This window comes from Typopeltis vanoorti, chromosome 5 (assembly GCF_054136105.1).
Source record: "Typopeltis vanoorti isolate ZY-2024b chromosome 5, IOZ_Tvanoo_1.0, whole genome shotgun sequence".
Classification (NCBI taxonomy): domain Eukaryota; kingdom Metazoa; phylum Arthropoda; class Arachnida; order Uropygi; family Thelyphonidae; genus Typopeltis; species Typopeltis vanoorti.
Window position 1 is genome coordinate 76137501 of NC_143553.1, and position 25938 is coordinate 76163438.

General features: G+C 34.9%; 1 protein-coding gene across 2 annotated transcripts in view; it reads right to left on the reverse strand.

Moving 5' to 3' along the window:
* Positions 1–5587: 5587 nt before the first annotated feature.
* Positions 5588–25938, reverse strand: part of LOC150106551 (uncharacterized) — a 53245-nt gene continuing 32894 nt past the window's right edge. For both annotated transcript variants that reach the window (XM_090393203.1, XM_090393202.1), the window contains 5 exons: positions 25718–25803; positions 19468–19560; positions 13440–13493; positions 8862–8934; positions 5588–6063 (listed from right to left, as the gene is read on the reverse strand). In XM_090393203.1, the coding sequence (XP_090249329.1) occupies positions 5786–6063; positions 8862–8934; positions 13440–13493; positions 19468–19560; positions 25718–25803 (584 nt within the window). In that variant the 3' untranslated portion in view covers positions 5588–5785. The remainder of the gene's footprint in view (positions 6064–8861; positions 8935–13439; positions 13494–19467; positions 19561–25717; positions 25804–25938) is intronic.

A 25938-nucleotide genomic window follows, 5' to 3' on the forward strand; every position in this document is an offset into this window, starting at 1 on the left:
AAAGGTGTGCAGCATATCAGTACATCTAGAACGGTATTTTCTATCTTCAAAAATGTATTGACTCGTTTACGTAGAACACTCGTGTCCGAATAATTTTTTTCTAACAGAGTGCGGATCGTTCTATTATTGTGCTGTCAGCAACATACCATGTGAATGCAGGATTTGCTGTTGTGTAATGTCTCTCCTTATGTGTGGATAAGTGTTGGTTACATTAACTGCCTCATGTAGTTATTACCATATATAAAAAATGGACAGCTTCCTCTGACAAATCTTTTATCGATTTCCTTAATTCATTCGGAAGTTGCCATATTGTCATTTAGGCAAGTAAACGTCAGAACATCATTTCAGTTGTGCAGAGGAAGTAACCGTCGATGAGAACTCCTTTAATGGCAGATAAGGCTGAAATGTTTCCTCGGTAGTACGATTATTTGCAGGAAACGTAAACAGTTAAATATCTAGCTATAAATAAACTTGCAAATCCGGTTTGCTGTAGGAAGTTGAATGATTAATAATATGACAAGAGATGAATCACAATAGTAAATGTTCATAATTGCTGGTTACAAGTTTGGTTTGGAACCGGTTGTTCAAAGAGTTAGGTTTAATAACTAGTTGTTTAAACCATTCAATGTGGCTTAAACATTGTCTGAATAGAGACTGTTTAAATCAAGAGTGGAGAATAAAATCAAGTAGTGGCAATAAAAATGCTGCCTTCTCTTTGATTTTGTCATCAAAATAAAAATGTTAATAACAAATGAGGCTGCGATTTTTGTTAGCATATGAAAGCGAGAAATTTTGGTCCACAATACAAGTCAACAATATTTTTAACATAGTATAGGAGGGAACTAAGCATTTTATTTTAAATCTAAAAGTACTGAATTGATATTTTTAATTTGTTAATAATCCAATATAACTGCTGTCATTAATTGTGATATCTAGTAGTAGGTGTAGGACACACGGATTGTTCGTATGTCCTGTGCAGCGGATAGATCAAACAGTGAAGAGAAGAATGTCAGATTGCTTTATTATTAATTTTTTTATTTATTTTAAATACAGGTAGAGTAAAAAGTTTCGAAAAACAGTTGGAAGAAGTTTGCTTCACAGTAAACCAATGTAGTCTTTTGGAAATGAGGTCTGCATCCATAGCACCAGGCCTCACGAAACAAGATTATTGCGAGTTCGATTCTAGTTGCTGACTAGAGGAACTTTTTCTAAGTCTTTCATTGACCTGTTCCTGGGTTAGTCGTTCTTTAACAAGAAAAAGTAGGTTTTTTTTCCTCCTGACTGCCTTACTCTCTTCCCTGGATACCGGCTATCTGTGATTGGAGTTTGTCTATTGAATGGTGGAATTTTCAGTCTCCATTAGCACAGTTCAGAGAAATATACGTGCCGTTTGGTTTGGAAAGCCTAGGTTCGAATTGTGTTCTGGATGCACTGAATTCTTTTAAAATCTTTTCAACTGCAAGTGACCTATATAGTTTCATACGATGGTGGTAGAGTATTTGCTCTCGGAAACTTGATAGTTTACTACAGCACATCAAACTGGCCGGATAAAGTGCACACAGTTCTGAAACATGTCTGACTATGGAGACCAGTTAACCATCCGATCCTGAGAAAAAATAAGGTTTCTCAAAGTCAAACTACTTGCCAGTAACAGTGTTTGTCCTACTGCATTGATGGAAAATAATAAGGAGGCGGTGGAATTATAGATGTAAGTTTGGATGAATCATATCCATAGAGGCATTGACGAGAAATGCAATAAGAAATGGGGGGTGAGTTAAAACAGGAGTGGGCATTCATCATCCAAATGATTGATGACCTCACTGATTAACATATTTAGGCACCTTCCCAAACATTAAAACAGGATTCCATGCCATATTTCAGAAATTCTGACACCAATATAGATTTGGAATTTTCAAGGCAAGCAAGTGTTCTGACGTGGAGTAGGGTCTGGATCGGAATAAAATTTCAGTCTCTTTTTTTTTTTTTTTTTTTTTGTTATGCCTGTGCAGTTATGGTTGTAGTCTCTTGATGGTACGAGAAAATTAAAATTATCGTTATTAATAATAGGAAATTGCCTTGATTGGTATTAATAGTAATAACAGTGGAATGGATTCATTTTTTTTTAGAAATAAAATATCTTTGAACGGAGTTATTTCTTCCCCGAATGATATGAAAATCAGCATTCATGAAAATTGAATTTCATCATTTGCATATGAAATTTAATTCCATACTTATTTAGACATTTCAGTGTTTCTGATAGGGAAAAGAGTGTAGAATTCTGTCTATGAAGCGCATTTTCATAGAAATTTCATAACTATGAAGAGCATTTTTATTGCTTCGAGCGAAATAAGGTGAAATTATGCAGAGTAGGAAGAGAGAGAGTAGAGGAAAGATAGAGCCGTAAGGCCCTCGGACTTGATAGGCAAAAAAAAAAAAAAAAAAAAAAAATATATATATATATATATATATATATATATATGATTCACTTTCATACGAATGGGAATGGGAAAAGAGCGATGAAATTGAAAGTTCAGTTGCAGAGTTCCGGAGAAACATCAAATAATGGGTAATTTACTTAAGGATTTTACTGGTAAGCATAATTAAGTGCCCTGGAAATATCTAGAATAAGTAGTCGGATTTTTATTAACCTCTCTGAGATGTTTGCCTAGGACAGCTGATAGAAATAAGCAAGGAATTTTCTAAAGTCTGAGATGGAACACTTACTGATGCTCGCTGATTAAGTGGTTCTAAAGATGACTAGCGATGATCATCTCCATTATTTTGGAAAGAAATCACGTGATGGCAATGAGACTGAATTTACGAGTAGATGATATAGATTTATTAGTTAGTTATTCACATGTGACGTTATTTTGAAGCCGCATGGTCACACTCGTACCTCATTGGTTTGGGAGTGAAGTTTTCTGCTAGAAGAAGTGGTAGAGTCGCAGATTCCCTTTCCACAAAGAGTTAGTAGGAGAATCACAAACATTCGAATCCACTGTCTCTTGATTAGAAAGCGAATACACTTATCACTCGACCAACCAGGTCGTCTGTAGATTTATTATCCCTTAGAATTTTTCGGAAATCATTACTTCTGTTTTTACGTATATCGCAATAAGCCGTATGTACTTATTACAATCGCTTGGTATTTATTTAGAATCTGCATTCATCATGGTAAAAGCTGAGTGAACTTAAGTGCCTGAGCAAACGAACAAAAATAACCGCAAGTGCAGCAAAAAAAGTCAGGGGAAACAACATGTATACTAAAATACAATAAACACTCACAAACAATGCATTGTTTAAAATTTTCTTGTTAATGTAATTTTATATTTTTAAATTTGTATTCATTAGTGTATTGGTTTTGAAGAAACGTTCTAAATAAGTTCGAAAATGGTGAGATAGAATTAATATTTTTTCCTGGTTGTAAATATGCCTAGTTACGGACCTTTCATGAAAGTTAGTATTCGAGTTCTATACCAAAATATGTGAAGCTATTTCAGTTTTGATTTATTGCACAACTGTTAATATTTTTTAATTGTATTTAATTTAGTAATTTATTTAGTATTCTTTTATCTTTAATTTATGCACATTAATATAAAATTGTATTCTACAGTATTTTGTATCCAAACATTTGGCATGTTGCTGATCATAATAAATGTAAGCACAGCATTCATTTCCTTTCTGTAGGATAGCCAAGGCAACCAATTCCGACAACTATATCATATTCTATTAAATCCCTATGTTCTCTGGTTATTGCTGTTTTGCGGAGGTAATCTCCCAGAAAGTGAACAGCCTGCTAATTCTGTGTAAGCTGGCTAACTCTCCTTCAGATGAAAATCGTTATATGATTCCTTACATGCTGGATAACATTTATGCAAAGACATTTAAGAGCAAGGCCGTTCTTCTGATTAGAAGAAAGGCCTTACTCTTTACTGTACAAATTCAATGAATACGAAGCATGGGGTCCTTGAAAGTTGTAGAAGTGTATATTGTCTTTACTTCTTAATACCCATTTCTAACTAATGTCTTAATAAGTCTGCAATAAAATGCGCTTTAAAAATTAACTGCGTGTTATTAAATATGAACCTTTGATATGAACATTTTTCTCATTCACATATATAATATTTAATATTTTGTAACATGTATTATTTTAGCACTTATTATATATTTTCGATGCCTGTGTAGCTAGCTCTCTGGAAATGACAACTGCTTCCATATTGCTAGGCTACCCGAAGAAACACACAGAGGCGCGATTCTATAGTTTCTCTAGTAGCAGACTAGAGACACTCTTCTACTAAGCCTTGTTTTCGCCAGTTCCAGAGGTAGTCAATTTCTAGCACTGCTAAGCAGGATTTCACTCCTTAAACTCAGATTTTTAACCCCAATCCACACTCTCATAGACAATAATGCAAGTATTGGAGTTTAGGACCAGAAGTTGGAGGTTGTCTGTCGCACTCTTTCCTGCGAAGTCTTCATTCATGGATACCTTGGGTCCACTATCAGTTATGGCTTGAAGGATGAACACTAGCTCCCCTGTATTAAAAAAAAAAAAAAATTGTTAGAGATAAAGGAGCTCTGCTTATTCCCTTTGGGAAATAAAAGGCATCAGAGGATTTATTTTTATTTTCATTTTCAATTATTTACCGTGAAAACTAGATTTCACGGTGCGTTTTCCCCGCTTCCATTGCAGGGTCCACTAGTTACATAAATACGACTTTTTGTTAGTACAACCCCCCAGCCGGCCTATCGCCGAGTCTGCCGCTGAGGGGGAGGGGATGTGTTTTTGACTGTAGCAGCGTGTGTTCACGGGGCCGGTTTGCCTGCTTGCAGGATAAAAAATCCCCAGATAAACCAGGGGGAAAATCCCTGCTGTCCACGCCCAAGACCGGCTAACTTAGCTATGGACTGAAAACTAGATTTCCATCAATAGCAATATATTGGTTTATCCTGTACCTCCTTATGTAAACTTTGAGGCCATATCATACCGCGCCTTGAACTCATTCACGGTCGTAGCACCCACAACAGACTCTGGCAGCTTATTCCACTCATTCACCACTCTCCCAGTAAAAAACCTAGCTCTAACACCCCCTGCTAACCACATTCTTGCCCAGCTTCCATGTATGACCCCCCCTAGTCCTCCCACCACCAGTCCTATTCTCAAAAATATCTTCGGGATTAATCTTATAGAGACCCTTCAGTAATTTGAATGTCTCAAATTATGCCGTCAATATGGATAAAATACATCACTCCTCATACACTTTGTGTCCATCATATATTTCAATTTTAATATGCACTTCGGATTCATAGTAACCTTCACGTATACGTACGCCCTGGCTGGTAGGGAGGTTAAATTGTATTCTGTGGTGTCATACACATAAATGCACTACTAGTCTTATATATGACGTTAATATGACGTTCATGCTATGCATGATTTAATAATGATTTAATAATAATGATTTAGTAATTTATCAGCACGTCGTTGGTGTGAAGCAAACAACAGAAATTTAAGTCATTGAACATTGAAAAGAAATATTATTGGAAAAAAAAAAAAACATTCTTGTGGATTTTGCTAACCTCAAAGACCATGATCAGTAACTACATTTATTATTCAATCTTTTGTTTTGTTTTTGTGATTATTTAATTAATAATATTACTTATAAGTACATCTACTTTAATTAAATATTATTATTAAATATCGATTACAGCAGAAAATTATGTGACATGTGCTAATCTTGACTTGTAGATGTATATTGTAGATGTATATAGATAGTCCTCTGTTATTATTTCATGGTTCTGGACTTTTACGTTGTGTTTCATCGTCTGTTTCTGTGACCATAGCAATATCCTTATATTTATTTGCAACATGCAGAAACAATTCTGCTATTTCTTTTTTAGGAGAACGGTTCTCTTCATCAGTCTTGTTTTCGTCTTCTTTTAAAGAGATGTCTGGGTTTAATTCAGTTTCTTCAAATCCCTTTATCTCTTGCAATGAATCATCTTGTACTGATGAATGCTGGAGCGGAATGTCATCGTTTGGCACTGGATTCCCTACTGTATCTCGTACTGAAAAAAAAAAAAAAAAAAAAAAACGTCAATTAGAAACAGTTCAAAAATTACCGAAATATATTTTTAATTCGAAGTAAAAAATAAAAACTTATTATTTTATAAGCAAGTTATATAGGTCACTGAAAAAAATATATGTTGAGCAAACATCATTAATAGAAAAAACGTCTTTAAAACAAAGTGACTTACTCTGCATAAAACAGTAAAACTAAAATTGACAATAAAAAGACCATATCCGTTGTCTACACATATTAAGCTAAACAAATTATTTAGTATAAAGAAATCATTCGAAGTCATAAACAAACCCCTCCAAGATTCTTCCGCTCGAAGTCCTAATAGAATAAGTTTTACTTAAAACAGATAAATAATTAAACACAGCATATGCATGTGAAATCCCATGGAAATGACTTTTGCATTCCTACAGCGAGACAGGCAGAAGAATGATCATTATAAATTAAAGGTGCCAAGAAATTATATCCTTAGTTTAATCCTTTATCCAAGTGTTAGGAAACGATGTTTGCGCCTGTAGTAACTACAGACTGGGAAATTCGTATATAGAGGCTAATGTCTTCACATCACTTGCCTTAGTAAACCAAAAACCAAGGGAGGACGTGGTGCCACATTCTCTTTTGTTAGTCAGAGTCAAGTTTAATAGATATACTTCGATAAGGTAGATCCCAGTTAATAAATGTTTGTTGAGATGATTCTCTAGTAAAGATGCTTGCAGTGTCCTTTGGATTGGAAAGGCATACGTCTTGTGCATGTTGGAAGATATGAGTGTCACCATCATATTACCGGTTCGTAAGAGATATACAGGCGTTGGATTTTCTATAATTGTTGTTGTTCGATAGTTGATTCTCGAAAGCATGCTTTAGATGCGATTTATGGCAAAACGATCTGAGGCGCAGATTTGATAACGTCATCTGTTGAGATTGATGCCCATATTCTAGAGGTGATAGGGTTTGTAGACAGCGCCATGTGAAGCTTGAAGATAAAATGCTAGCTATACCTCTTACACCGTGCCAACTCCATCCAGGGAAGAGTCGGTTTCGATGATGCCCTTTGGTTGGAAAGACTTGGTTCGAATCCCGTCTAGGACGCGAAGAACCTTTATTATGGCTAATTCAACTGAAGGTGAATTAGCCCGTATCATATGGAGGTAGAGGAGGCTTTTCTCCAGGAAACTCGGGTTTTTTGTCCCTCAGAATAGGCAAATGGGCATTAAAACACATGTAATTGGCATATGCAATACACAGACCTCATAGCCTGAGTTGTTTCGGCCGTAAATCTAAATAAATCAAACCAAACCAATCCATGAAAGAGAAGCTGTTTTTCTGTTGTGGGACTTCTTACCATGTTATTGTGGAAGAGTATTTCAGGCAGTGAGGCTGCTTTTCTTGTGTTTTAGATCTAGGCTTTTCCACCTTTGAAGGGGAATCTCTGTATAAGGTAGGCAGATGTATCAGCACATGCGCCGTTGTCATTCTTAGGACAGAGAGAGAGAGAGAGAGAGAGAGAGACCTCCAGTGGCAAAATAGAACATTGAAGTTACACGCAAAATACTTACAGAAGTGAAACAATTTGGTGAGATCGCTTTTTTTTTCGGAATGCGTTTGATGACCGATGTTGTTATTCTGCTTTGAAAGTTTCTTAGCGCATGCTTCGCGTCAGGAAAAGGTAGTAATTCAGGCTATGCAGGAATATTTCTCTGGGCCTCTGATGCTTCCTTTGTGAGCTCTTATAGCATAAAGTTAGTTGATGCCTGTTGACGTTTCTCTAGGGAGAAAAAAATATTTGGTTTGAGCATGTGTGTGTGAAGTTTATACGCACTACGATATCTTATTAGGACCTGTAACTCTGTCTTCCAAATATGATTTAATTCTAATTTTCTGTGATTGATATTCCTCTGAATCGGGTTGATGTGCTGTTGCTTTAGTTGATGTAATGTTGCCTGTCTGCTGAGATTTAGCAGATGGTTTTACTTCTATGCGCATATCTTTGGTCTTGAAGAGTGGCCATCACTCGATGATTGGTTCTGTTGTGAGCGTGTCACTTATGAGTACACTGATGTAGTTCCTTGAGCTGATGAAGTAATTTGTATACTGTATCCTGTTTTGGGGCCGCTTAGAATTGTGTGCAATGGTCACAAACGAAGATAAGATCGATCAGGATACATGACGATATTACGAGTTTCTTGTAAGGAAGGCCTCTCGAAATCTTTGCTGTTCATATTTTATATGAACATTGCCAAAGGAGCAACCAGACTTGTCTTTATGTCCAAATGTTGCTGAGAGCAAGTTTTTGTTTAAATCCCAATGTGCTATGAATGTTTATGTTTCTAGGTGGTAGATGATTTTCCTTCTCAGTGGAAAACCTACACTCTGCTTACTGGAATCGTGAAAAGATTTGTTGGCTCTCTAGACCATGCTTATCTAAAAACAGTTGATAATATACCTAAATATACCTTGCGGATGCATTCAAGTATTGGAGAAATTTGTAGGTCTATTATTCGTAAGTACGACTAGGTGATCCGGTACATCTTTAAATTTTATGGACTCTCGCTCTGTTTCTCCCCGTTGATCTACATAATATCAAGAAACTAACCTAAATCAATGAAATGCTATACTGTTAGTTCATTCTAAGGAATCAAAATGGACAGAGCTTATATAGGAACGAAAGCATAAACAAAAAAAAACTGCTTCTTTCAAACATTTTTCTCATCACTGGTAAAAAATAAGTTAACTTTGCACAATATAAATTACTAACAAAACAAGTTTCAATATGGGATTTTAACTTACTTGGGGAAGAACAGTGTTTCTGTTGATGGCGAAGGAAGTGATAGTAAGATATCACACAAAGCAATCCATATATCTGCAGAATAGATTATAATTTTAGATAACAGTTGTGTAGATATTAGATAATTATTATTGTAACAATAGATCCTATATTGAGTAATAATAATAATGGATATCACTGACTATCATAGAATAATAGTAAATATGCTTTTCTAATACTGATATGATTTAGAGTGGTGTCCAACCCTTTTATCACATTCACCACAGTGCTTTCAAGCATAAAATGTATTCGCCACACGTAATGAAATGACAAATTATTTCTTCTTCTTCCTTTCTTTCTTTCTTTATTTTTTTGAAAGGGAGTTAATAAAAAATTATTAAGGCCTTTTTTTTAATTATCACGCAGAACTTTAATTTTTATATATAATTACAAACGGGCTTTTCATTCTTGACAGTGAATAATGACAGTAGCGATGGGTTTGGACATCAGGAATTTAGAGAAATGAATTGCATTGCCCATCGTGTACTTTTTCATTCTAGATTTCAGCAGTAGCGGTACTTTTAATGTACAGGATAGAAAATATCGGAAATTGAACAAGATTTATTGTTTAACCATCCCCGAGAGAAAATTATAACGTTCTTTTAGAAGCTGGAGCATTTTTACTTCTTTCTTTTAAATGCTTACAAGGAGTAACTGGACCCTCTCTATCTCTCATTAATTCTTTAATTGTCTTCATATTCATTAAATTATATCCAGTTTTCATTTCTTTAGATCTATTTTTTACAGTGATTAGGCTCTTTTGATGGCAACTGGACCTTCAAAAGAACTGCGTCCTATTTTTATATGCTTATACTATACAACGGCACTTAATCTACATCTCTGGACAAGGAAAAGTGCAAGAAACGAATTAAAATATCATAGGAATGTTTTATGGCAAATGATGGATGGTGTATATGGAACATCTGTAGACTTGAAGTTGCAATTTTTTACTTTCGAGGTACAATGATGTGTAACTTTTAACTCTCGTAAAGATACAGCTCAGATGTTTAAATATTCGATGTAATATAAATAAGCTCTAAGACAAATGAAAGTTTCAAAGTATTTATTTTCAGCTAAAAGGAGGATTATCTACGTAGGAATCTCCTGAAATGGTGGTGATTTTTCTTTAATAGTAAACTAAACCCCTACCGGGAAACATAATTAACAGACACAATAAATGCAGTCCCGTCAGTTTTCTTGTCACAATACTGAACAACTCCAGTCTTGGACGTATTCACTCTAAACATTATATGAATGTATGATGAGTGCAAAGGAAGAAATATATTGAGAAATATTTTACATCTCATTAGTGAGATAATCTATAAATATGGCTCATCGTTCATCTACTTTCTTCGCTCATACTTCTTTTATAATAAGAATCTTTTTGATGACTCTTTCTTCTTCAACTTAATATTTCCAATTGTAGATCAAACTGGGAGACCTTAGAAAGCGTTAAAGACGCGCTGACCACAACGATTTAATCTAAAATGTTGATGTATCCTTCGGATTATCAGAAGACCCTTACCAATCTCTTAATATACTGTTGATATTATATTTTCTCTAGTCAGACATGTTGATTCAAACATTTGCTCTGACCGATGCAGATTACTTAATCCGATTCTCTTCCTTTATCTAAACGAGAAACACTTCAAGAAAATGGTCCAAATGAAGTTATTTATTATTTATTTTTATTTAAAAAACTGATACATAACTGATAACTGGCTTGAAATAAAAATCCCAGGTTTCCTTTTTCACCAGTACCGTAGCTTGGAGTGGTAAGGAGGAAGGAATTAACAATCTAAATTTCATGTCGAAAAGATCATAAACCTTATCTGATACCTAATGATGGTTGTCATGCCTCCAGCTACCCTTTTGGTAAGGTTAATAGTTGCAGCTTTTGCGTTGATCGAGTTTCACCAATTTTGCATTGTTATCTTGCAATGACATTTGAAGAAAAAGTCGATTTCCTGTCATTGCATTCCTCCTCATCCTTCCACATTAAAGCCTAAAACAGAGGTCAAACCATCACACTCCGCTTATTCCTTTATTTATCTCCAAAGAAAATCGTATCAATGTATAGGAAAATCTTCTTGATTTTACTTTCTTCTGTCATATTTCTCGTTTATCAAAGACTTTACACACACACACACACACACACACACACACACACACACACACACACACACACACACACACACACACACACACACACACACACACACACACACACACACACACACACACACACACGCACACACACGCACGCACGCACGCACGCACGCACGCGCGCGCGCACACACACTTTAATTTACAGTTAAAAATCGATCAACAGATATCAATATGGTATTGTGATTTTCCACCAAAAACAAGAATAAGTTACCGTTACCAGAACAATATGAACATTTCCGAGTATTGAGTGTTGTGTGATAAGCAAATCCCATTTCTTACTACATAGAATAAACTAATAACAAGTATGCTATATTGGACAATCGATTCTCGAATGGTAAGACAGGTTAAATTCTTCCAAAAATGCAAACTTTCTTTTTCTTTTTTTTTCTTTTCTTTTGTTTAAACAAAACTAAGCTACAAGTTCTCGAGTGGAAATGGCAAGGCTTTATTCTGGAAACTCTGTTTCCGTTTACTTTCCAACAAAACACATGGCTTAGAGCAGTGTTTCTCAAACTTCAGATATCCGCGTACCCCTTCTTAAATTTTCATTATTACTAAGTACTCCCTTATCAAAATATAAATAAATAAATAAAGTATATTTCATCGTAAATGTCTATTTTATTTGAATTTATATGTTCATGTAAACAACAAATATGATTTATTTTTAATAGAACAAAATTTGGAATAGGTTCCTCTTCATTTTCCGTCCATGAAAATCCACATTTCAAGTAATTCATATAATACTTACGAAGAGTTTTCATCTTCTTTCTAGTTGGTTCTCTAGAGATGCCAGACGACACACTCCTGTTTGATCCAGATGCAATATCAACGTTCTCCTGTTGCTTACAGCTACTTGTATTTTCTATATTGCTCTCTTTTGGGGTTTTATAAATCCAATCTTTAACCAATGATCCATACGTAAGAATTTGAAAGCTAAAAAAAATTTAATCCCGTATTTACTCGAATATAACTCTTACTTTTTTCCCAAAATTAAAGCTAAAAAATCCTGTTGCGAGATATGTGCGAGGATTTTCGGAAACTAAAGTTTTCAGAAAAAAAACTGAAAATGGTGCGACTTACCAAGAAGCTCCTACTCGCTATCACTACTTTTGGAATCGAGAACAGTTTCCTTGTGTTCATCGTCAAAGTCGTCTACCCAAATAACGTCATCTTCTTTCTCATTATTTCAAGCAAAAATTACCAGTAATTTACAAGACTTGAGATACGTAGAGCAGAGAAGAACTGCATATGATTGGTGCGGTATTAACAAAAGATCGCGCGAACCAAAGACAAATTAGCATTTCAACAGTTGAGTTGAAATGCTAATTCCCTTCAACTGAATTCCATAATATCTGAAACACATTCACTATATATTTCTTAGTTTTAACACGTTCACTATGGGGTGGTGTCAAGCAAAACCATATGTTCCACCGCCAACATATGGTTTTGCTTGAGTCTATACAGCAGTTTCTGTTGGAGGGAGGTTCATTCATTATTTTGTGCCGTTTTTATCCCGGTTGTCTCTAATCGCGCTGTTTGTTGAAAAAATATATTGACTCCTTTAATTATGCATAGCCGAAAATTGCCACCCCTCCCAACGACCTTACACGTACCCCCGGGGGTACGCGTACCACACTTTGAGAAACACTGGCTTAGAGAATACGGGTAGCTGATTTGCCATAACATACTGATTCCTCATAGTTTTATTATCGCTACGTGAATAAGAAATCAAGTAATCAAACATTCATTCTCGCTGACTAGCTGTCGTAATCTTTGATATCAGCATTCAAAATTTAAACAAGAAAATATTGTGTCTTAATCTGATATGTGAAAACAGACTTCTTAATCATACATTTGCAATTTTGATATCACTTTGTCCATCATGTCTAATACTTGATCATTGAATATTTTTAAGATTATAGGTGTATTACTGTATAAAGATACAGCCTATTTATACTGTACGTAATTCTCTTAATATATCGACGATAATTATCTACGCCGGCCTGGTTGGCCGCGTGGTTAGCGTATCCGCTCTCCAGCCAAAAAAAAAAAAAAAAAAGGCTGCGGGCTCGGATCCCGCTGTGGGCATGGATGTTTGTGATTGTCTGTGAAAATACTAGCAGTGGTGGTGGTGATGGACAGTAGATGGCGTTGGTGTAGATGATGAGGTTAAGTGGTGGAGACAGAGAGTTGTAGAGTAGGTGTCCTCCCTCGATGAGTCTTGAACTCCTTGGAGGTGTAAAATAATAATAATAATAATAAATAATATCAACTGAATAATAATACGAAGAAATTGGTTTCAAAATTAATGTAATTAACTAATTTTCGCGTCTGTTGTATGTTGAGTTTAAATAAAGCAAAATCATACTTACAGCAGCGACTACAAAAGGAAGACATAAAAGAGCAATGGTGGCTGTGACATGAGGCTGAAACAAATTATCACAGTTAATAAAGCAGGTAACTGAATAATATTGTATAATAATATCGTGTAATATTGTATAATAATCTCTCTCTCTCTCTCTCTCTCTCTCTCACACACACACACACACAAGTTTCTATTTAAGCATGCATTGCAGATTTAAATAGAAAGAAAGAAACAAAGAAAGGTTCTGCATGGTGATTTTAATAATTCTCATACCTGATAGCAAGAACAGCATGCATTTCGAATCGAGGCTACAACCACAAATTCTTGGATAGGAAATGATAGAAGTAAGAGGATTAACTAAATCGTTTTTTTTTTTTTTCACGAACCATTAGAATCTATCAGTTATTGATTTTCGCTTTCAATCATGTTCCAACAGCCTTTAGACGGAAATTAAAACCAGCTTTCACAATAACAGTACTGACTTATTTCTATTGATGGTGCGTGGACAGAATGAAGCGGTACTCATCGGTAATATTGTTATTACTCCCCTGATTGCAACATACAATTTTTTTCAGTTAATATGTAGTGCTATTAAGTACCAGCATCGTTCTCAGGCAATTATTTGAAATAAAATTAAAATGAGGAAATCTGTTTAAAATAAAGTATACCAAATTCAATAGAGGTGCCCATAATAATAAGGATATAACTGTTAGAGGGTCTTTGTAACCCTATAGTAGTAGTAGGAGGAGTAGTGGTAGTAGTAGTAGTAGCATTTGCACCCTTGGCGCTAGACTGCCCAAAGAAAATTGTCCAATGTTCGATTCTAGTCACCGACTAGAGAGCTTTTTCGATCCCGAGTTAGTCGATCTCTGGCAAGGGCAATTGGTGTTTTTCTCCTGGAAACTCTAGTTTTTTTGAGAAAAACACCATAGAACGCACGTTATTTTAGACAATAATATACTGTTGTTAGGGTTATGGACCTCGATATCACGGCACTTAAACTTCCTCTCTTCATCGGATGCTACTCATAATTAGTGATAGTCTAGGGTCAGCTATCTCTGATTGACAACCGGTGAAGATTAAACTTTCCTTCAGCGTCCAAAAGTTAGATAGGACTAAAACAGCCTCACCTACTCCCTATAGGAATTAAAGTGTGTTAGCAGATTTAATATTTATTATAATGAACTGGTTAAATTGGTCGTGTTTCAATTCATGTTGAAAAACAGCTGTATGTGCCCTGATAGTAAATTTCAAAGACAGATTTTAGTTTCCGTAACATTTACCTACTATCCTATCCTTTCTGAGGTGGTGCTCTTGATACTGCAAGTCGCAAGTCTGGCATTCGTGTTGCTGTTGAAAACTATTGTTTGAGAAGTTCTGAACTGGCTATGTATAACCTGATATTTTTTTCCCAAAAAATCGTAATGTTATTCTATGTTATTCCTTTTGCTTCCATCTTTTGTTTTTGAAAAAAAAAAAAAGTAAAAAAATGCCAGATTCGTGAATAAGAAGAATGTAAATAACACCTGTGTCATTTTTGGCTAGAATTTTCTGCACTGAGTAGGGATATATCGTCCAATTAATAGCAAGTAACATTTGAATGATGTTGGTTCACAAGTTCTCTATGAAAATAATGTGTAATGCATATTGCCATGAACGTCAAGACATAAAATAAAATAAAAATGCAAAGCATTTCAGAATGTAGCACACTTTTGAGTCAAAAAAATCAAAATTATATTTGACCACTTTGAAGAAGAACGTGATGCACACTCGCTGCAAATTATTTTCTGCAAGGAAAGAGTGAAACCACAGTTACACTTTACATGCACTTTAATAGTTAATAACGGATAAACTTTTGAATAAACAGTGAAGGACTCACTGTTTATTCGAAGTAGAGATGGGATTCACACATTCTATACTAGAAAAGAGGAAAGGAGTTGTATTCAGAGCAGTGGCGGCCGGTAAAAAACTTTAAGTGGGGGGTGCTACATATACAAAAAAAAAAAAAAAATTTCCCCTAATCAGTAACAAATTTATTAATAAATAAATTTGCATATTAAAAATTTCTTTATTAAAAATATTTCATCCTCACCACGAACAAACACCAATAATAAAAGTTTCGTATCATCAGCAATGACAAGCTCAAACGAATATCGGCGTTAGATCGCAGTGCATTTGTTTCGTCTAACGATAATTGAAAAAATATAATTATTTTCATATTTTCAACAGTGACACGCGTCATAATTCAGCCTTGTATCTGTAATAAATAAATAATTTTATGTTATTTTAACAAAATAAAATGAGATTTACAAAAAATAGTTCACCACACACATGCACCAATAATAAACGTTTCGTATCTCACAGAAATAACGCGCGTAAACATACTAAAGATACACTGCCGTTTGAGCAGTGTGGGAATGACGTAACGTGCAATGACAAGCGCAAAGGAATATCGGCGTTAGATCGCCGTGCATTTGTTTCGTAATCTAAAGCGTTAATCGAACAATTTCAAGTATTAACTATTCAGTCAATGTCAAAACATAAGCTGTAACCTTTAACATGTTGTATTGCATTTATATAATGTTGCAAGCATTGTTATTATTTATAAACACAAACAAAATTTAATTTTTTTTTCATTTTTTTCCTTAGGGGGTGCTGCAGTGGCGCAGTGCTTATGTACGGGCCGCCACTGATTCAGAGGCACAGTGAAAAAATCAGGATCCTACAATTAGTAGGTTGAGCTCTCTCGCAAACATAGAGACACATATTACATAACGAGGTCAACCACTACTCTCTGCATTACCAGACACCCCATAATAGATATGGTGGAACTATGAGAAAACAGCTGATACCTACCATGATCAATAATCTTCTACACAACTTACAACACCTAACCAGTTATCGAACACTAAAACAAGAACCATGGAATTTGTACCAACACAGTTGGCACAATACACCCGAGGAAATGAAAGGATACACAGGATCAGTTATGTAGGAGACTAAAGGGGAAAAACTCATGCACATATACACCAAAACACCAACAGTAAATAAACAATAAACTCACTGTCTTCACAAAAGTTTAATCTAGCCTAGAAGATGGTTGGGTTATAAAGCCACACGATAATCCTATCACTACAATTAACTTCCATGTCACATTACCTTAATTGATATCATCTATAGAACATCGTTCCTCTGCTGGACCCTTAAAAATATTATTTACTCTTACGACAATGTGGTTCATCCCTAATTGCATAGATTAACCTTATACAAATCATAAATCCGTCCAACCATCGAATACTGCTCCCACATATGAGGTGGGGCCCCCCCCAAAAGCGCCCTCAAAATGCTCGACTCAATACAGAGGAGAGCAATCAGACTTATTAATGACCCATCTCTTACCAACTCACTCCCCCCACCCCACTTTCGCACAGACGATCGGTCTCTGCACTATGTGTTTTCTACAAATATTTCCATGGAAAACTGCTCGACATTCCTACACATTGCACCTTGAAACCCACAGAACAAGTTTCTTCTCCACCTCCTTCATCCCTGCAACTGCTATACTATGGAACAGTCTTCCCCTTGATGTGTTCCCTAAGGAATACAATATACAGTCATTCAAATCCAATGTGAACAAGCACCTTCTTTCCCAACCCATACACGGTACTAATGTACTATAGATTGATCTACCAACTTCTCGTGTATGGGCTCAACATTCATAAAAAAAAATAATAAAATAAAAATAAATATAAAAAACCTTTGCGCATATCATAATATCTTTGATTTAATTAACATTTATAAGTATCTGTATAATTTTATAACCATTCATCTAAAAATGAATTTTGCACTGTATCATATAGTTCCTTTCGTAACATCCTGCACTAAACCGAAATTATAACATGTGAATAGTATTAATAAAAAGAGTATGTATGTATGCATATCCATACAAAATGTGCTTTTTCTGAATTGAATATATGGAAATGAAAGTGAATTGTATATCGTAAATAATATTTATGTTAACATTTTATCAAACTTTGAAAGAAAAAAAAAAGAAATATATATATATATATATATACAGGGTGTTCGGGATAAATTTGACATATTTATAATTAATTATATTTTTCCGTAAGTTACATGTATTAACACACACTTCTCTTCATTTAAAAGTTTGGACCCTTCTTCATTCATATACAAGATGTCAGAAAGGATGGATAGCTGGAACCCACCTGAATCATGGAAGAGAATAACTTGTATCATGATGATTCGTGCCCGCCATCAAAATAAGGATATTACGACTGCTGCCCAATGCTCCCTGAATACAGTAAAAACAATCAGGCATGAACTAGAGACTTGCAATGGTGACTACGAGGATGTAGCAAGAAGAAAGATCCCTAGCAGACGATCTGATTGCGTTCGTACAGCAGAATTCCTCGCAAATCTGCAGGAACAGGTGTTGAAGAACCCTGGCATTGGAATTCGGGCTTTGTTCGTGGAGTTGCTAACTGTAGTCAAGCCCTGGATAACAAGGGTAGCCAATGGTAGGCCGTATGTATGGCAGCAGGATTCGGCCCCTTGCCACACCTCTGGGAAAAGTCAAAAATGGTTGTCTGAAAATTTCTACGACTTCACCAGTCCAAATGTTTGGCCTCCAAACTCCCCAGACCTTAACCCCATGGATTATTTTGTATGGGGCGCAGTTGAAAAAGACACCAATCGCACTTCCAGTAATACAAAAGCCCAGTTAATGGATAAAATTAAAACAGTTTTTGCGGCCCTTCCCAGGGAGACTGTAGCATCAGCTTGTTCGAGGTTCCGAAGCAGAATTGAAGCTGTGATCGATGCTAATGGTGGTTATTTTGAGTAAATCTTGTTGATAGTATTGTAATTAACTCTTCCTGTAATGTTTTTTTGTCAATTCATTAAATTTAATAGATACAAAGAAGATTTTCTTTTTCCTTACGAAACTGTCAAATTTATCCCGAACACCCTGTACGTATATATATATATTTCAGTTATATGTTAAAAATACCAAGCAATTTTAAACCTGGTTTTACGCCATTTCCCAAGTAAGCAAAACAGACAAACAAGTCAAGTTTGCGCCTGCAAGTGATGCAAGTCTAGCTGATCCTACAGGTTGTGCAACTACATTTCAGTTATATATATATAACTGAAATATATTATTATTGTTATTATTATAAGCCATGAATATTTGCAGAATGATTTGGAGAGACTATCAGTCTGGACAAAGGATAGTGGATCTCAGTTTAATGTGGCAAAATGTAAGGTTATGCATTTTGGGGTGAAAATATTACCAGCAGTATACCACATTAATAGAATTGTACTCCAGGAGATTGACGAAGCCAAAGATTTGGGTGTGTTGGTGGATAGAGAGTTGAAGTTTAGAGAGAACATAGCAAAAGTGGCTAAAGCAGCTCATCAGATTATTTTATTGAATACTTTGATGAGCAGAGATAAGCAGGTTATTATTCCTCTTCATCGAGCCTTAATAAGACCCCATCTTGATTACTGTGCGCAGATCTGGTCAGCTGAGTTTCTTGGCGATGAAGAAGAGATGAAGAGGTTCCACAAGCGAGAATACCAGACAACTGCACCCAACGAGTTGAGGTTTAGCAGCACAAGTCCTAAACCCTAACTAATTCGTATTGTTCTCTGAAATAGATGATTTGAAGTTCGATTTTTATGGGATGCGAATGTTTAAAATCTGAGTTCCAGAGTGAGCAAAGTCATAATTGCTTGCACGAGAAATCAACTAACTTCGCACGTTTTTGTGCAAAGTATAATGAAGCTTGTATACCTCCTCACTCCTTTATTTGTATCCTACATTTTTGTCTTTCTTGGAATGAGATGTGAAACATAAACTTTATAGTAATGGAGAAAAACTTATTATAGTGACATTTGTGTAACACTTTTTTTGTCCAACTTTTGTCATGATAGGAAAATACAACTTGCATTTAATTTTTGTTTTTCGCTTATGATTGGCTTTAAAACCAATTTCAAGAAATTAAGAAACATACCTCAGACGTGAACATCCAACACATTTTAGCGATATGACCAATAAGAATGCCGACCATCAAAATACACCATGGAAGGAAGAGACAATATTTACTCTGAAAATATAATTTGCAAAGTGTAATAACTTCATGAATAATTAGATCAGTAAAATCAATATCACTAGCACTAGCAGGCACTTTGTATTTTTTTTTTTTTTTACTATTTGCAGACATTAACAGATACGTAAGATAAACATAATAATCAGAAAATTACCTATTGTAATAATACATAAGTTATGATCATTGCAATGTGTAAGTTAACCCATTATATAACCCACATTCGAAGTTAAAAATGCGTTCAGATATAAAAATTGCCGATGGTAAAACTGTAATAACCATCATTAAAGTATGGTAAATACTCACAATGTAATTCATCATTTTTATCTAAGAAGTTTTACTTTCAGGAACAGAATTCAGATCTTTACAAAATGAGTTAAGATAAGTTGGAACTGTATGCATTCAAAGACCATGTTTATGTCGTAGAATTCTGTACAGAGACACTGGAAGTGAGACTACTAAGAATCCGCTTGTTAAAGGATTGTGTTTTCGGGTATAGCAGACGTGAGAATGATCGTATACCATACCTTTTTTTTTCTTCTCCTTTTTAGAAGAGTTAGCTGGTGTATGCTGTAGCAATATTCTTCAACTTACAACTAATTTTGAGAAATGAAGAAACCTTCCAAGGCCATGGAGGTTTTCGCAGTAAAGGAGGAAAGTTGTTCTGTTTTACAAACTGCTAATATTTTTGCTTCTTCAAGTTGATAATCCGTTCACTTAAAAAAGAAACTTATGATAATATCGAACTCTGAAAAAGAAATAACACCGTTTTCTTCATCAATAGCACAGTAAGTTTCGTAGTAGGTAAAAAAGTATCTGTCAAAGAGAAAAATCTTCATTCCACTCTCCAAATACAGGTAACCCTCGTATAACGCGATACTTATAAAACACGGTTTCAATATAACGCGGTCTAAAATTGTAATAACCCTTGTTGAAGGCGGTATTTATACAACACGGTTCTGATAAAAACAGTCTACAAATTGTAGAAACCCTTTATCTTTTCATATGTTTTTCACCGTGCGACTTAAAAATCAAATTTTATCTTCGTTAAATTTGTGCCTGCCTGTATCCTGCGTGTAATTATAAGTAGCGAATTTATATTAGGGAAAATACCCTTTAGCACGCATGTACCTCAATTGTTTACCGTATAAAACGTTTATTGTTGAAAATTGTCCTCGTTTCTGCCAGGAAAGTGCATTAAAAATCATAAGTATGTTCATCTGAAGCCGAGCGCTTTATTTTCTGGTGAGTTACATACAATATGTAATGCTTACTTTTTTGTGTAAAAAATTATATTTATAGTAATCGCCACAAACTACAACGAAAGGGAAAAACCAACATTGAAAACAAAATTAATTTCTCTCGAAGAAAAATATTCAAAATCTTGGATCGGTTGCAAAATGGAGAAAAACCAGGAGTTTTTGCAGGGACTTTGAATTTAAATGAATCAACAATTCGAACAATCAAACAAAATGAACATGAAATCCGAGAAAGTGTTTATTGCTGGGTCAACGATAAGTGCAAAACACGTTGCTCGTGTAAGCGATATTCTAATGGGAAAATGGAGAAATCTGTAATGATTTAGATAGAAGATTGCACCTCAAAAGAAATTCCTGTGGATGGAAATCTTATTAAACAAAAAAACTCTCAAAGTTTATAAACATTTATAGTGCAGACCAAGTGTTCAATGCGGATGAATCCGGGTTATATTGGAAAAAAGTGCAAAAACGCACATATATTTCGAAAAATGAAAGATCAGCTCCTGGATTCAAAGTTTCCAAAGATAGAATTACTGTACTGTTTTGTAGAAATGCATCAGGCGATTACATGACAAAACCAGTGTTTATTAACCAATCCTCAAATCCTCGTGCTATGAAAGATTAAAATATGCACTATTTCATTTTGCCTAAAACATTTATGCATTATGTGCAATGAAGTTTAAGTACAATTTGTAATTTTTATACTTTTATACCATGTATTTGTTTCATAGTTTATGTTTTATTAACGTACATGAATTACCTGAATTAAATAAAATTTTTTTTTTTTTGTTGGACATGTCATTGTTGTTTATATAATTTAAAAAAAAAAAAACGATTTCGGAACATAACCCTACTTTTTCTATGTGATCTGAGACTCGCATAACGCGATTTATATAACGCGACATTTCTGCGGAACCTAACATCCGCGTTATACGAGAGTTACCTGTATTCTCAAGAAAATTTTGGTAAAACGAAGTAAACTTACCTTACCATTCCCTCTACACAAAATTGGGAAAGGGGAAGCAGTTTGTTATGGCATTTGACGAGAATCACGCATGTTGTCGCTTTGATAAAAATTTATGTTATTCTGATGTCACGCGAAAAAAAAAAAAATCTGTGCTACAGTTATAAGATTCGAAGGAAAGATCGCAAGATCACAACTAAAAAATAATAATAAGAGCATAGATTGGTTACAAAATGAAAAATTTCTCGGGAAGTTCCTAATTCAAATGCATAGTGGAAAATATGCTTAAGAAATTAAAAAGATTGGGTTTTACTAAACAAGAAAGTTCATTGTTTTGTATTCTTATTGAGAATATTTTCCTGATAATATACAGTGAACGAAGATGAGGACGATCGTCGAAAATTTTCACTAGCATATAAAGGAGATTGAAAGAGAATATCATCCAAAGCATGGCGAAAGATTACTGTTACTGCTTTAAAAAAGCGAAACCATTTAAACACCATATAAGAAAGACAATAAAATGGTTGCACCTGTTTGGAAACTCGTATAGCAGAGTATATAAGTTCTTTTCGCTATACACTTTGGTATTAATCGGTCTAGCTACTCACTGATGAAGCCTCAAAAAAGGCTGAAACCGGTCTGGGTAGTGACCTCCCTCCGTAATGTAATAACAGCATACATTTCCTAGGAAATGTGTTTTTACATTATGGAAAATACCTAAGAATAGCGATTAGAACTTTACCACCTTTGCTGCGATTGTCCGGTATTGTACTACCTACTAAGGTTACTTGCATTAGCTCACGCTAATGGTCGCCGATACTTTATAGTTTACTATATTCGGCATAAAACTCTCTGATTCCAATCTTTGAGTTTCTTATTCGGTTTTAAAACAATGTGGGGTTTAATATCCCCTTAATTTAAATAAAACGGTCATTTAAAGACATAAAGAGCAAGATTTTTTTTTAAATAAAAAGATTAAGGATTGCGAACAAGCATTTAATCAATTCGCATAAACCAGGATCAGTTGAAGAGGGACTCGGAACTGCACATACAAAAAGCGCTATCATTATGAATGATTTCGATCATGAGGATATAAACTCGAGGAGAAAAAGAATTTATACAAAGAAATTTACTGAGGGACAACTCCCTTAAACATCAAGTTGCCAAGTGGCTGATGTTGTACGAATATTATATCTCGTAATAATATCTGAGAATCTCTGAGTGCAAATGAATTGACGTTTTATTTCAACTGGTGAAAGTGGTGATGTATTTTTGACTTGGAAAATGGCAGTGCATGTAAGAGCCTTGTTTAAGAAGGGTACATGCAGTACTATAACAGATGACCGTGATACATTGCGAAGGCAGCTTGCAGCTATGCCATCATATGAGAAAGTACATGACAGGGAAATTAGAAATGTAATGGAAAGCGGTCAAGAGATGTTCTGAGGAAGTTTAGTGAAGTTATAACTCATAATTAATTGCAGAAGAGTTAATTCCATGAATATCTTTAAAGTGCCTATATAAAAAGAAAATATTATAGAGCCTATATCGTACAAAATGTGATGAGAAATCATATAACCAGTAAAGAACAGGCCAGGTGAGTAAAACAATTGTGAGGAGGGTGAAAGCGGACTGTGAAAAGAAGTTGGCTGGGGGATCAAAGAAAATGTGATCGAATTCTTTCGCTATGTCACGAATAAAAGTAAGAATGATCATAGAAGGATAACCGTAGTAAATACAGAGAGCAGTAAGATGTCGAATGCACTGGAATTAGCTGATGATTCATTAAGTAATCACTTTGATAAGTATCCATTATAGAGAAACCCGTTAGTTCTTTTTAAGCTTAGATGGATCTTGATGAAAAGATAAAAGTATCAGAGGTTTAGTATTAAAAATACTCCAAGAGTTTGATGCAAACGTAACAGTGAGTTTTTGGGAGAGATATCAGCATGTGCGCTAAAGGAAAGTGCTAGTAAATTAGCTGTCCTACTAATCTTTTGTACGAGTGGGCAAACACGATTGCTATTGAGGGAAAGAGGGAGAGCAAGGTATGGAGCTATAACTGACCCAGTCAATTATAAACCAATCTCTGTCTCTGGAGAAGTCATTAAGGTATTAGAGAGGTTAGTAAGAAATTAATTTAGAGGCAGGTAGATAACACTGATCCTTTATAATGATTGCATGGATTTGTTAAACGTAGGTCTTGTTTTACCAATCTCTTCATGTTTTACAATAGAGTGACAGCAAAATTGGATAAAGAGGGGAGTTATAGCATGATAATTCTGGATTGTGCCCAGGGATTTTTACTGAGAATGCAAAATAAGTTTGTGACATGCGTTGTAGGGTGTCTGAGAAGTATCAAAGAGTGATGTATGGAGGAACAAAGTTTAACAAATAAGAAGACTTGAGGTGCCACAAGATTCAGATTTGGGTTCGTTCCTGTTTAACTTGTACATTAATGATATTGGAGATGATTTGAGGAAACAATTCATTATATGCTGATGATGCTGTGTTTGATCGGTAAAAAAAAAGCGTCATATCTGATACAGAATCCTTGAAAGCTGGATTGAATGACTGATTATATGGGCAAATGCTAATGTGTATCAGTTTAATGTTGCTAAGTGCAGGTTTATCCATTTTGGAATAAAGACATTGAGGACCGACTTATATTTAATGATAATATGTTGCAAATTATAGATAAAGTTAGAGATCTGAGGATAATGTGGACAATGAGTTAAAGTTCTGAGGTCATATCGCTAAGTGGTTAAGCCATCGCATCAGATAACTGCAATACAGGAAAAAAGAAACATTCAAAAAACACTAACTTTAACACAATAATGCAGATGTGGTTTTCAGCAAGGTCTTGTAAAGTTATTTTTCCACTTTACAAGGCCTTGCTAAAAACTGTATGTGCATTATTGTGTTCAGATATGGTCACCTCGGTTCCACGGAAATAAGGAACCAGTAAAAAGATCTAGCACACGCTACATAAACCGTATTTGGCTTGTGGGAACTTTGCATATTAAGACGAACTAGAAGTGCGGCCTTCAGAGTTTGATCAATAGAAGAAGAACAGATATGATAGAGACATGCAAGGTAAGGAGAACTATAATGTCAATACAAGAGAAAATTTGCAGCTTATCGCAAGTGGGGGAAACATCTAAGAGTCATCCCCCTAGAAAGTGAGTAATTCTGCAGTCAGGAATTATGTGAGATTTGGGCTCTTTTTTTCATGGCGTGTAGTGAGTGCATGGAATACTGCCAGTGGACACTGTGAGTGCGTCGTCAGTGAATGTTTCAAGGGAAGAGAGAGAGAGAGAGAGAGAGAGGGAGAGATGATAGGTACTAAGAAATTATGCTTTCTTTCGATAAATTCCTGACTCTCAGGAGGTGTTGGATGTTGACTATGAGAACAGATGTAGGTTTCGGTGAATTTTAGATAGGAGGATATGATAGAGACATAAAAGTTAACAATCGAGGTGTTATAGAACAGATAAATGAGAAAGTTTTTTAGAAAAAGAGGCCATTTTATCAGATTTACAAAACTTAAATACAGATCCTTGTTATATTCCCATGAATTCTCAACCATTTGTTGTAAATGAAGATCTGATCTTCAGAATCCCTATTTAGCATGGATAGTTCTTCCTCAAGTTCCACTTCTGGTTGTTTTGGGATTTGGAATGAACATCGGAATATATACATGGTTCAATTTTGGTTTCAGTCTGGTAGTTTTATTTGGCAATTGACTAGATCTGATAGCAATGATTTCTGGATAGCTGGATGGAATTTAATTAAATTTAGTATTTGATATCTTTGTTGAAATATGTCGATTCGTTACAATTCTGGTTTTAATCGGACCATTTCTAATAGAAAAATTAGGCAAAATCAAAATTATATGTCTAGATAATTATATGGAATATTTCTTAATACTTACTTTATATGTTCCAAAGATTAGGATGAATGAAAATATCAGCAGCGTACTCTGAATAATTACCCCTTCAATTGAAACCCATAGGAAAGCTATAAGCATGAATACAATTATAATTGATTTGAACTAAAATTAAAAGTTAAATTTCGAGCAAAATTATAAAGGATTAGTATCAGCAATTTTTAAAAATATATGATGCAGAACCAAACAATTTAAGATTATATATA